We start from the raw sequence: 13659 nt of genomic DNA, 5'->3' as shown, positions 1-13659 counted from the left end.
TCCCCTTTGGCTCTAATTCTGCCACCTTTGCCTGAGTTGGGAATTCAGTGGTTTGAATCCTGGCCAGGACCTCACTGTGTGATCTTGAATTGAAACTGTAAACCCAGCAGCTCCCACTTAGAGATTCCGTGATTCCCATCTCCAAACCTTTGCCTGCATTGTTTCATCGACTTGGAACGCCATTCGCACTCCTCACAACAAAGAAGGTTGTTGATCTCCCAATGGCCCTCCCCTGCCAGCCCTTAGTTTTATTCTTTATTTTATTTTATTTTATTTTTGAGACAGGATCTCACTCTGTTGCTCAGGCTGGAGGGCAGTGGTGCAATCTTAGCTCACCGCAGCCTGAACTTTTGGGCTCAAGTCATCCTCAGCTTCCTGAGTAGCTGGGATTACAGGCATGAGCCACCATGCCTGACTAGTCCTATTCTTGAAGTGTGTGTGTGTGTGTGTGTGTGTGTGTGTGTTTGTGTTCTTTGTCCTTCTCAAACTGCAGAGTTTGATCGCTGTTCTCTTCCTTGCAGGAAGCTCCAAGACATGTCCAGCCTGCTCTTTGCTGCGAAACTGCACTGAAATAACTTTCCTTCTGCCCAGGACTCCTGCTTGTTTAGCCAGATGCAGCTGGGTGGGGGACCGGGCTGGGGACTGGACAGGGGCTGGGTGGAAAGAATGGACAAAGGTGGTGGTTGGAAGGGGAGCATGGATGAGGCATCCTGGGACTGGAGATTGCCAGCCCTGCCTCATAGCTCAGCCTGGTGCTGCTGGGGTAAAGGGCAGAGGGGAGCTCAACAGCAGAAGAGGCCCTGGATTGACCATGGGGATTGCTATAGAGTGGGCAGAGGTCCTGGAGGGCTTGGAAAGCAGGGGCCCTAATCTCCCTTCCTCAACCTCTATCCCTAGAAAATGGGACTCTCATTGAGAAGGGGTCATGTGTGGCCCCTGGAGAATGCCAAGAAGGTGTCTATGCCCTGACCTACGGCCCCCATGCAAGTCTCTGGGTCAGCACAGCCTGTTGTGAAAACAACTGCAGTAACCTTCCCCAGCAAGGTTTGTTGGGGGGACCTCGGGCTCACACACCAGGGTAGGGTGTGATGCGGACCCGGCCTCAATTTCCTGCCTCACAACCTTTTGTCTGACTGATTGGGGCAAGAAGGAGACCCTCAGTTTTCTCATCTGGAGAATGGGTGTGATGTAGATTTTAAAGGGTGTTCATCCCCTAAGCTGGCACGTGGTAGACACTCCTTTTGTTGTCATGTTTATTGAATATTGGGAGGCTAAAGAGAACTCCAAGCTCTTTTCTGTCTCTCTCTCTCTCTCTTTTTTTTCTCTTTTTTTCTTTTTTTGAGACAGAGTCTCGCTCTATTGCCCAGGCTGGAGTACAATGGCGCAATTTTGGCCTACTGCAAACTCCACCTCCCTGGTTCAAATGATTCTCGTGGCTCAGCCTCATGAGTAGCTGGGATTACAGGTGTACACCATCACATCCAGCTAATTTTTGTATTTTTTGTAGAGTTGGGATTTTGCCACGTTGGCCAGTCTGGTCTCAAACTCCTGACCTTAAGTGATCTGCCCGCCTGGGCCTCTCAAAGTGCTGGGGTTACAGGCATGAATCACTGTGCCCAGCCTCTTTTTTTGTCTTTAATAGAGGGGCTCCCCTTGAAGGCTAGTCAAACAGAACATAAAACCTCACAAGTGGTGACAGGCCCAAGTCTAGGGTGAGCCCAGCCAGGAGCCCAGGATGCCAAAAAAAAATTTTTTTTTTAAATTTTTTGACAGAGTCTCACTCTGTCGCCCAGGCTAGAGTGCAGTGGTGTGATCTTGGCTCACTGCAAACTCTGCCTCCTGGGTTCAAGCAATTCTCCTCCCTCAGCCACCTGAGTAGCTGGGATTACAAGCGTATGCTACCACACCAGGCTGAGTTTTTTGTATTTTTAGCAGATATAGGGTTTCCCCATGTTGACCAGGCTGGTCTCAAACTCCTGGCCTCAAACAATCCACATACTTTGGCCTCCCAAAGTTCCGGGATTACAAGTGTGAGCCCTCGTGCCCAGCCACAGGGTGCAAAATTTAAGGAGATGCTTACTCTAACGGATGGCCCTCTACTTGCACAACCGTGAAAAGTCGTGCCTCCTCAAATTCTGGGCCCCTGGTGTCACCTAGACCTGTCCCTGGGTGGTGAAAAAGATCACTTTTCGTTGCTTGGTTATTTCTTCTAAGAAGGAATTCGTACTTGGCAGATGTAGCAATGGGGAGAGGTAGCCATCCTTTCAAATGAGTGGGATTTCCCGCTTCCTAATTTGTGTCTAATTTCCCTCCTAAATTGTGTCTGTCAGCAAAATAAAACCCCAGGTTCAAGTTAAGAGGTGGGCATGCTATTCAGAATATAAAATGCCAGGTATGATTATAACTGCATGAATTTTTTTTAGACAGTCTTGCTCTGTCGCCCAGGCTGGAATGCAGTGATACAATCTTGGCTCACTGCAACCTTTGCCTCTTGGGCTCAAGCAATCGTCGCACCTCAGCCTCCTCAGTAGCTGCGGCTACAGATACGTGCCACCATACCTGGCTAATTTTTTTGCATTTTGTAGAGATGGAGTTTTGCCGTGTTGCCCAGGCTGGTCTGGAACTCCTGGGCTCAAGCCTTCCACCTGCCTCAGCCTCCCAAAGTGCTGGGATTATAGGCGTAAGCCATTGTGCCCAGCCTCAGGTCTCAAACGCTCCTTGCAGCCCCTGAAAACTTATTCTGGGGCCAGGTGCAGAATCGCTTTGGGTTGGGAATTCAGGAAGAGCTCCTTTGGAGAGAGTTCAGGGTCTCTCACGTGTTGTAGTCAGAGGGTGTTAGGAGCTGGAACTGCTGGGGCAGGAATAACCAGGGGCTTTCTGAGCACCTCTTGCATATATGTAAAAACAGGGCCTTTCTATGTGGCCTCTCCACATTGGTTAGATTGAGCTTCCTCCCATCATGGCTACCTCAAGGCTCTTTACATGGTTGCTAATGATTTCATTCAGCAAACAAAGTTATAGCAGCTTGGTCTTTATGGCTCAGCCTTGGAAATCACGTAATGCGACTTCTATTCTGCTTTATTGATTGAAATGGTCACAAAAGTTCCATCTGGTTTCAAGATGGAAGAGGCATGGACCCCACTTGTTGACGTGTCATAGATTTGCAGAGGTATTTTTTAAATCACCACTATGATTTGCAAACAGTTGGAGAAGAGGACTTTTCAGCAAAAGATTTATAATATAACCACAGTAGCCAGAGGATAAACTAATTATGAAGCCAACCAAATAATCGAGAGCAGTAGCTTGGGCTTCTGCTTTTGGCAGTATGGTGGACTTGATCCTCTAAAAGGTCTTTTGCTCCAAACAGTGGCATACTGGGAAGGTGGAGGACAGAGACAGTGAAATAGAGGAGGTGGCCCATCACGGTGGGGAGGAGCATTTTATCACTGACATTGTTTAGAATTGCTGGTACTACATGGTGATAATAAAAAGCAAACTGATCTTTTAGTTGGTTTTATGATTTTAAAAAATTCTCTATAGGCTGGGCATGGTGGTTCATGCCTGTAATCCCAGCACTTTGGGAAACTGAGGCAGGTGGATCACTTGAGAACAGGAGTTTGAGAATAACCTGGCCAACATGGTGAAACCCCGTCTGTTAAAGATACAAAAATTACCCGAGTATGGTGGCACACACGTGTAATCTCAACTACTTGAGAGGCTCAGGTAGGAGTGAGCCGAGATTGTGCCACTGCACTCCAGCCTAGGTGACATAGTGAGACTCTGTCTCAAAAAAAAAAAAAAAAAAATTCTCTATAGAAAATAAACCCCTTATAGCCTATTCCCAGGATGGACTGCTCCCGTTCCCTACCCCTGCTTAGTATGCCACTGTTTACAGATGAACAAGATCCTATACAGAAATACTTTTCCACACTTTTTCGGGTTGCAGAAAGTTAAGAAAATTTCCACGTGTCCCTAAGCAAAACAAAAATGTGAACAGAAATCAGAATGGGAGCAGTGAGAAAACATGGAAGGCACAGTGGTCTGGGAGCAAATGCTGATAATAGCCTGCTTTAGGTAAATAGGTTTTGGGCTGGCAGCATGCTTCTGGAATTTAGGTTCCCACATAAGCTAGGGACCTTGGACAGAGGCCGAAATGATCCCTGGTCAGTAGCACCTCCTGGCACTCAGTAGAAGCAAAAGCAAGTCCTTTCCAGGGAAAAGCTCCCAGGATTCCCACAGATGAATATCAACCAAATATGAGCTGACAATCATAGTTCATGAAAGGCACAAGGAAACAAGCCACCATGAGTGATAGCAGAAATAACAAATCACAGATACAGACCTGTGAGGAGCTCAGCTATTGTAATTATCAGCTGTAGAACATAGCATAACGGTATATGATATGTCTGAAGGAATAAACTTAGAATCACAAATGTGAGTAGGCAACAAGAGGTTGTAAAAACTGACCAGGTAGATTTGAAACTGAATCATATAGAACTACTAAGATGGGAACTTTCAGATAGCGAAAGATAGACATCAAGGTGGGAGGGTTGGACTCTGAGCCTCTTGTTGCAATCTCCTCTCATTTCTGCAGGGGGTCCCCAAATTCTGAAGGGCTGTGCTACACCAGAGGTCTGCAACTTACATAAGAATGCCACCCTGGGTCCAGAAGACTCTGGATTTCATCTCACTGCTAAGCCTGAATGCAACTACCTTACTCCTCCTACACAGCCAGGTGCTTTGAACCCTGCCTTTCTTACCTCCCTGGATCCCATATGCTCTTTTCAAACCTATGTGTTCCCAGGGTGTCCACATTCCCTATGATAATGCTCCCAATGAGTATAATTACCCATACACACACACACACCCCACCTGACACACTCAGAAGCAGAACATCTATTGGCACATATCCACGAACATCCACATTTACATCCTAGCACCCAAAACAAATATGCAGAGGTACATAAATTTCTAAACATGAACATACTGTGAACATATTATGTGAGTGAGATTAAAGATCCACACTCTGTTTAAATGGATCTGAGCCTGGGCAGCATGGCAAAACACCGTCTCTACAAAACAACAACAACAACAACAAAACAAAGCCAGGCATGGTGGCATGCGCCTGTGGTCTCACCTACTTGGGAGGCTGAGGTAGGAGGATGGCTTGAGCTCGGTAGGCAGAGGTCACAGTGAGCTGAGATTGCATCACTGTACTCCAGCCTGGGTGACAGGGCAAGACTTCTTCTCAAAAAAAAAAAAAAAGGAAGAAAAGAAAAATTTGATGGTGGTTTCTCTCTTTCCTTCACTTCCTTGCTTGTGAAAGAAGACAGATTTGCCAATAGTCTTATTTTGGCTTAACAAAGAACATTCACAAGAAGTTTTGTCTTCCACAAAAGTGATATGCTAATTGAAATAGTATTTACTGGGGCCACAGTTTATTAAGCAATTCAACCAACTCAACAGAGGGATAGATGTTTTAGAGGTGAGAAAGGCAATTTTCTCTGGATAGAGCTGCCTTCCCTCAGCTCCAGAGATATAGAGGAAACTGTGTTAGAAACTACACCAGAAAGGACCATTCTGTGTGTGTGTGTGTGTGTTTAGAGACAGAGTCGCCCTCTGTTACCCGGGTTGGAGTGCAGTGGCACGATCATGGTTCGCTGCAGCCTTGACTTTCCAAGCTTAAGTGATCCTCCTGCCTCAGCCTCCTGAGCAGCTCGCACCACAGGCACACACTGCTACACTCAGCTGATTTTTAAATTTTTTTTTAGAGGCTAGGTCCTCCTTGTGTTGCCAAAGCTGAAGGACCATTCTGTGATGCAAAAGAGAGTGTGTTTACTGGCGTGGTGGCTCATGCCTGTAATCCCAGCACTTTGGGAGGCTGAGGTGGGAGGATCACGAGGTCAAGAGATCAAGACCATCCTGACTAACACGATGAAACCCCGTCTCTACTACTAAAAATGAAATTAGCCAGGCATGGCGGCGGTAGTCCCAGTTACTCCAGGAAGTGAGGCAGGAGAATGGGTGAACCCAGGAGGTAGAGCTTGCAGTGAGCCGAGATCGCGTCATCGCACCCCAGCCTGGGTGACAGAACGAGATTGTCTCAAAAAAAAAAAAAAAAAAGGCTCATCAAAGAGTGTGTTTACTGAATTTTCAGACAAAGCTGAAACATTCTCACCTTAGCTTCTTCAAATCTCCAGCTGCCAGGAGTTTTCCTTTTTTAAACTGAGCAGTGGATTTTTTTTTTTTTTTTGAGGGTGAGACAGAGTCTCACTCTGTCAGTCAGGCTGGAGTGTAATGGTGTGATCCCGGTTCATTCAACCTCCGCCTCCTGGGTTCAAGCTATTCTCCCTGCCTCAGCTTCCCAGGTAGCTGGGATTACAGGTACCCACCACCACACCTGGTGAATTTTTGTATTTTTTGTATTTTTAGTAGAGACAGTGTTTTGCCATGTTGGTCCGCCTCAGCCTCCCAAAGTGCTGGGATTACAGGCGTGAGTCTGTAATTTACAGCAGATTTAATTAATTATCACAATGAAGAAAAAAGGCTGACTTAGGAGCTCAAAATTTACAATACGGAAGGAAAAAGGGCAAAATAGGAAGCCTGACAACAGAAATGTGGGACACGGAATTTTTGCACACATGATTCCTGTGGACACAGACACGGAACATATCTATGCATGGACACACAGGCTTTCATATACATGACGTGGAAAAGAGGCACAAGCACCCACAAGCATACAAAAGCACAAAATATACACAGGCAAGCTGAAATACATTACCAACATCCACGAACGTTCACATCTGTACACCAACATATCTATATATATATATAAGCACCCCCACACCTTGATGGAAACACGAACACACCCAGCCACAGAAACACACACACACCCTTAAAACCAGCTTTATACACATACACATAAACACACACCCTTGTTTATACAGACATGCAGGTAAACACTTACTCACACAGTGTCCTGCAGAGCTACACTCTCCTCTGAGCTCTCACCAGTCAGTTTCCTAGCTTGAGCTTCCTTACAGTATGGTGACTGGCTTCTGAGAAGGAAGAAGTGGGAACAACCAGAAGAAGTGGGACACATCCCTGCCCTCCTGCAGACAGTTTCAGAAACACACAGATAATTCAACACAGGAAGGCGCAGCCAGATGTGCACACAGACTTAACAGGCCTGCAAACTTGCACACACAAATGGCATTCTTGCAGAAGTGCGCACACGAAGGCACTTTTGCGCACTCATGGGCACATATTGATGTGCCCAGAAACTCAGCTCCATGCACGTGCATGCACACTGGTTGTCTTCCGTCCGGTTCATCTTCCTCTGTCCCCAGGTCCTCATGCAACTGTGACACACGCCAAAGCTGAGACCACCATCTGCTTCACCTGCTCAGACCTCCACAGCTGTGGCCCACTTCCATGCCCAGAGGATAATAACTACTGCCTTCAGATGGCGGGCATCACAGGTGAGTGCCCATGGGGACAGAAACAGGGCCTAGGGCACAGCAAGACCTATCCTCACTCTCCCACTTTGCTGCCTAGCTCCAGCCATTGTAGCCTTTTCCTGGGCATGCAGGACAGAGGCTGGGGTGCAGTGGAGGGTGTGAGTTTAAAATCTACTGCCATTGTTGTTTAAGTTACTGCTGAATAACAAATTGGCCAGAACTTAGTGGCTTAACCGATCATAAAAAGACAAATACTGTATGATTTCACTGAATTATCTAGAGTAGTCAAAATCATTGAAACAGAAGATAGAATGGTGGTTGCCAGAGGTTGTGGGAGGGGGAAATGGAAGTTGTTCGATGGGTACAGTTTCAGTTGTGCAAAATGAGTTCTAGAGATCTGTTACACTCAACAATGTGAATATAGTTAACATTACTGAATGGTGCACTTAAAAATTGTTAAGAAGGCCAGCCGGGTGTGGTGGCTGACACCTTTAATCCCAGCACTTTGGGAGGCCAAGGCGGGTGGATCATCTGAGGTCAGGAGTTCAAGGCCAGCCTGGCCAACATGGTGAAACCCCATCTCTACTAAAAATATAAAAATTAGCTGGGTGTGGTAGTAGGCACCTGTAGTCTCAGCTACTTGCGAGGCTGAGGCAGGAGAATCACTTGAACATGGGAGGCAGAGGACACAGTGAGCCAATATCACGCCACTGCACTCCAGCCTGGGTGACAGAGTGAGACTCCGTCTCAAAAAAAAAAAAAAAAAAAAAAATTGTTAAGAAAGCCACACATGATGGTTTATGCCTGTAATCCCAGCACTTTGGGAGTCTGAGGCAGGAGAATCACTTGAGGCCAGAAGTTCAAGACCAATCTGGGCAACACAGTGCGACCCCATCTCTATTTTTTTTTAAAGGTTAAGAGGGTATATATTATACTGTGTGATTTTCAAAAAAAAAATCACAATTGGCAAAAAAAGCTTCTCAGATTAGACAAGTATTTGTTCTCTCACAATTCTGCAGCTGACTGGGCTCAGCTGGGCAGTTCTGCTCTAAGTGGTAAAGGCTGAGGTCACTTATGTGATTGCATTCAGCTGGGAGCTTGACTGCAACTGGAATGTTCAAGACAGCTGGGGAGAGCATCTCTCCTCTGAGCTCTCACCAGTCAGTTTCCTAGCTTGACCTTCCTTACAGTATGGTGACTGGCTTCTGAGAAGGAAGAAGTGGGAACAACCAGGCCGCCTTCTCTTTTTTTTGAGATGGATTCTTGCTCTGTCGCCCAGGCTGGAGTGCAGTGGCGCGATCTCCGCTCACTGCAAGCTCCGCCTCCCGGGTTCACTCCATTCTTCTGCCTCAGCCTCCCGAGTAGCTGGGACTACAGGTGCCCGCCACCACGCCCAGCTAATTTTTTGTATTTTTTTTAGTAGAGATGGGGTTTCATCTTTACTATTAGCCAGGATGGTCTCGATCTCCTGACCTCGTGCTCTGCCCGCCTCGGCCTCCCAAAGTGCTGGGATTACAGGCGTGAGCCACTGCGCGTGGCCACAACCAGGCCTTCTAAGTGATAGACCCAGAACTGTCATAGTGTCAGTTCTGCCACTGTCCATTTGTCAGAGCAAATCCCAAGGCCAGCTCAGATTTAAGGGGTGAGGTAATAGATTCCACCTCTTGATGACAGAGTGGCAAGGTTAGGTTGCACAAGAGCATGCAGGATGGGGGATACAGTTGTGGCCATCTTCGTATCTACTACAACACTCTGGGCAGGCAGCCCTCCTTAAGGCTCCTGTCACTCTGCCTCCACAGAAGGAAAAAGTGGACTCTTCTGTAAATGGGAAGAGGAGTTCAACTTGAAATCGGCTCTTTGCTATCTTTTTACAGCATAAAGAGGCATAATAAAGATGGTGTTCCAGTCTCCAGTTCTAGATATTTCTGGGATCTTAGAGAAGTTTCTTACTAAGCCCATGAGATGCTCATAGACAGGGTGTGGAGACTTCCCAGGTACAGAGCCGCCCTATTAATTGGAACCCTAAAGAGAGAAGGCAGGGGATCATGGAAGGCTTTCTGAACTATGTGATTTTTTATTGTTGTTGTTGTTGTTTTGAGACAAGGTCTCACTCTGTCACCCAGGATAGAGTGCAGTGGTGCAAACTTGGATCACTGCAGCCTTGACCTCCTGGGCTCAAGCGACCCTCCCACCTCAGCCTCCCAAGTAGATGGGACTGCACCACTATCTCTGGCTAATTTTATTTTATTTTTTTGTAGAGGCGGGGGTCCTACTATGTTGGCCAGGCTGTTCTTGAACTCATGGGTTCAAGTGATCCTCCTGTCCCAAAGTGCTAGGATTATAGGCGTGAACCATTGCCCCCAGCCTGAACTTCATGTGTCTTAATGAACAATGACCAGCTTTGGATGTATTATGGGGAGATCTCAGGCAGAGTGAATACCATCAGGGAAATACCCAGAGAGATTTGGGGAGTTCGGTTGGGTGGTGGGTTGTGATTGCCTTTCCTCACTAGCCTGGCCTCCATCTCTCTCCAGACTTTGGAGAAGGTAACCCAGTTTCCTGGAGAAACGGTTTCTGTGTGACCTCCAAGGACTGCAAATTTGGCAACTCCATCTATGCCCTGACCTACGGCGTTGGCTTTGGCTTCTGGGTCAACACCACCTGTTGCCAAGGCAACTGCCAGGGGCCCACCCCTCTTGGTATGCTGTCACCAGAAAGCAGTCAGACGGGTGGCCACGGAGGTGGTGGGTGACTCTGGAGGCAAAGTTGGGGAAGGAATGCAGGAAGGAACATCACTCAACCCCCATCCACAACCAGGCTGCCCTCAGGCACCCTGACCCCAGCTTGGGAGGAAATCCCATCAAGGTCATGACAATGTCAAGGTTGTGACAATATTAAGGTCGTGACAATGTGGTAGAGCCTAGGAGTGCACTGAGGGCTCCAGGAGGTCCTGAGATTCCTTCTGACTGACCCTCATCCTCTTCTACACAGCAGCTCATCTGGCCTCACACACTCTGAGTGAGATCTTGTGTCCTACATGTCCTGGGAGCTCCTTGGAGCCCTGCAATTCCTCCTTCTACATGCGGTGTCCCAGTGGGGAAACTGAGTGTGTCCAGCTGGACCTGACGTCTGAAGAAGGTAATGGGGACAGCATGTGTGTGTGTGCGTGTGTGTGTGTGTGTATGTGTGTGTGAAGAAGGTAATGGGGACAACACGCCTGTCTGTGTGTGTGTATGTGTGTGTGAAGGTAATGGGGACAGCATGTGTGTGTATGTATGTGTGTGCACATGTGTGTATGCATGAGTGAGCCTGAGCACACTGGATTTGGACACTGGTGTGCTTGAGTTTGGAGTTTCCCCTCCATGCTTTACTCTGTGTAGCTCAAGGCAAGGGACTTTATCTCTTTGAGCCTCAGTTTTCTCTTCTGGTAATTGGGGATGGTAGACACACACCTTGAAGGGCGTTGTGAGGACAAAGTGAACTTATGAAGGAGGTGACAGAGTAAAGGGCATGAGAACAGGACTCTAGGGCCAGGCTGCCTGGGTTCAAATCCTGAATCCACCACCTATGAGCTGGGTGACCTTGACCAGGTGACTTTGCCTCTCTGTGCCTCAATTTCTCCATCTGTAAAAGGGGATAACTTGGTATGCAACAAGTTCTTTAAAAAACAGGGGAGGGCCGGATGTGGTGGCTCACGCTGGTAATCCCAGCACTTTGGGAGGCCAAGGTGGCAGATCATGAGGTCAGGAGATCGAAGCCATCCTGGCTAACATGGTGAAATCCCATCTTTACTAAAAATACAAAAAATTGGCCCAGCGTGGTGGCAGGTGCCTGTAGCCCCAGCTACTCGGGAGGCTGAGGCAGGATAATGGCATGAACTCAGGAGGCGGAACTTGCAGTGAGCTGAGATCATACCACTGCACTCCAGCCTGGGCGACAGAGCAAGACTCCGTCTCAAAAACAAAACAACGACAACAACAACAACAACAAAAACAGGGGAGGCCGGGCGTGGTGGCTCACACCTGTAATCCCAGCACTTTGGGAGGCTGAGGCGAGCAGATCATCTGAGGTCGTGAGTTCAAGACCAGCCTGACCAACATTGAGAAACCCCATCTCTACTAAAAATACAAAATTAGCCAGGCGTGGTGATGCATGCCTGTAATCCCAGCTACTTGGGAGGCTGAGGCAGGAGACTCGCTTGAACCCGGGAGGCAGAGGTTTGGTGAGTCGAGATCGCACCACTGCACTCCAACCTGGGCGACAGGACTCTGTCTCAAACAAACAAACAACAACAAAAAACAGGGGAATAACAACAGTCGCTAAGTCCTAAGACTGTTGAGAGAATTGAATAAGATAATCCACTAAACTATATCAGTGCTGTCTGAAAGAAATGTAATGTAAGACGCGTGTGTAATTTAAAATGTTCTGGGCCAGGTGTGGTGGCTCACACCTGTAATCCCAGCACTCTAGGAGGCCAGGATCGCTTGAGCCTGGAAGTTTGAGACCAGCCTGGGCAACAGAGGCTGACCCTCTCTCTACCAAAAATTGTCAAAATAATTAGCTGGGCCTGGTGGTACAACCTGTAGTCGCAGCAACTCAGGAGGCTGGGGTGGCAGGATCACCAGAGCCCAGGAGGTCAAGGCTGCAGTGAGCCATGACTGTGCCACTGCACTCCCGCCTGGGTGACAGAGTGAGACCCTGTCTCATTTAAAAAAAAAAAAAAAAAAAAAAAAAAAAAAAAATTTAAAAAGGAAACAAACATTGCACACAAGTGAAAACACACCTGTAACATACGTGTAAGGTAGAAGGAGTGACAATGAGAGAGACAGCGGTGACCAGCCTCCAGCTCAAGGAAAAGAACATTCCTCATGAGCTTTCACGAAGGACATGGACTCGAGGGGCTCGCGGACACTGAGTGTGCAAGGCACTCTGCCTGAGCGCGCCCCCACGTCCCCTCCTTGCACCCTGTCTCCGTCTCCGCAGGCGGCTGGAACGTGAGCGTACGCGGCTGCGGCTCCCGAGACCTGTGCAGCGCCCCGGACTGGACCCACGGGCTCTCGGTGCTCCCGAGACATCGAGACATCGGCTGTCCAGCCACTGCAGCCCCGGCCGCCGCGCCGTCCTAGAGTCCCACTGCCGCTCGGGCGCCGCGCGCCCACCCTGCCGGTTCTGGCGGTAGTCCTGGCGACCGCGACGCTGTCCTAAGGAATCCCGCCTGGACCACCCTGCTGTCCAGGAGGCCCCCTCCTCCTGCTTGTTCGGCACGTTGCTAGATGGTGCCCTGGCTCCCCTCTGCTGGGGCAATGCGCGGACCTGGAAGCTTCTGGTGAGGAACTCAGGAAGTAGGGGTGATCTTCCTCCCTCAGACTAGCGCTTCCCAAAGCCAGACCTTTTGCTCCAGACTCAGGGCTTACTCAAGGCTAAGTCCTCTTTCCTCCCACCAGGGCCCCAAAGGCCATGCCTCCATCAGCCTAGGGTGTGTCTTCCCCCCTCAGACTAAGGCCACTCACCCCCTGCTGAGATCAGACCTCTGCTCAGCTAAGGGGGGGGGGGGCGCTGTACCTCCCCCCTCTGATTAGCACTTTCCCCAAGGCCAAACCTCCTCTCTCAGAAGAGGGCTGTTCTTCTTCCTCAGGTTAGAGACGTTAGGGACATCCCCATAGCTACACATTCTTTCCTTTAGATCAGGGGGCCTCAAAGACTAAGCCTCCTTCTTCAAACGAGGGAGTCCCCAACATCCGGCTGCTCCCGGACACCAGGGATGTGTCTCTTCTACCACACACTGACAAGCCACTTCTCCTCTTTCGTTCTCCCTCTTTGGGGTCTAGCAAAATCCTGGGCAGCCAAGGTGGGGCTTGAGGATCCAATACACCCGCTTCCAAGGTTTTCAGGGCAGCCTCCTCCACCCCTACCGTGGGCCAAGACCCGGCAGGGGGCTTGGGTGGGGTGAAGAGCCCCTCTTCTGTGTGGGCTCAATCTCCCAGCTGTAACCAGATCTGAATGAATCACATGTCACAATGCCAAGTGGTCTGAGTTTCCTTTTTCTGACGTTTTAACCTCAAAGAGGGACCTGATGTGGTCCTCTTTCCTCTGGGGCTAGAGGAGGTAAAGCCTCTTCAACTGGGGAACCTGGAGGGGACATACCGACAACAGTGTCTGGGAGCCAGGGTGGGCATAAGACCAAATGCTGCATCTAGAA

The 13659-nt window shown here is 48.8% G+C and overlaps 1 protein-coding gene across 2 annotated transcripts; it reads left to right on the top strand.

The window, feature by feature from the left end:
• Window positions 1-444: 444 nt before the first annotated feature.
• On the top strand, window positions 445-13460 carry LOC103880113. 2 transcript variants are annotated; one of them, XM_009194653.4, is made up of 6 exons: window positions 445-622; window positions 898-1044; window positions 4595-4735; window positions 7350-7481; window positions 10455-10598; window positions 12444-13460. In XM_009194653.4, the coding sequence occupies exons 1-6, from the start codon at window positions 613-615 to the stop codon at window positions 12584-12586; spliced, it is 717 nt and encodes a 238-aa protein (XP_009192917.1). In that variant the 5' UTR covers window positions 445-612; the 3' UTR covers window positions 12587-13460. The 2 variants fall into 2 exon arrangements, with proteins under 2 accessions (XP_009192917.1, XP_021786840.1); XM_021931148.2 differs by having other exon boundaries at window positions 10452-10598.
• The last annotated feature ends 199 nt before the right edge of the window (window positions 13461-13659 follow it).

Source organism: Papio anubis, chromosome 20, assembly GCF_008728515.1.
Source record: "Papio anubis isolate 15944 chromosome 20, Panubis1.0, whole genome shotgun sequence".
Classification (NCBI taxonomy): Eukaryota; Metazoa; Chordata; class Mammalia; order Primates; family Cercopithecidae; genus Papio; species Papio anubis.
Note: the sequence above shows the minus strand (reverse complement) of the source record. Positions and strands in the feature narration are given on the sequence as shown.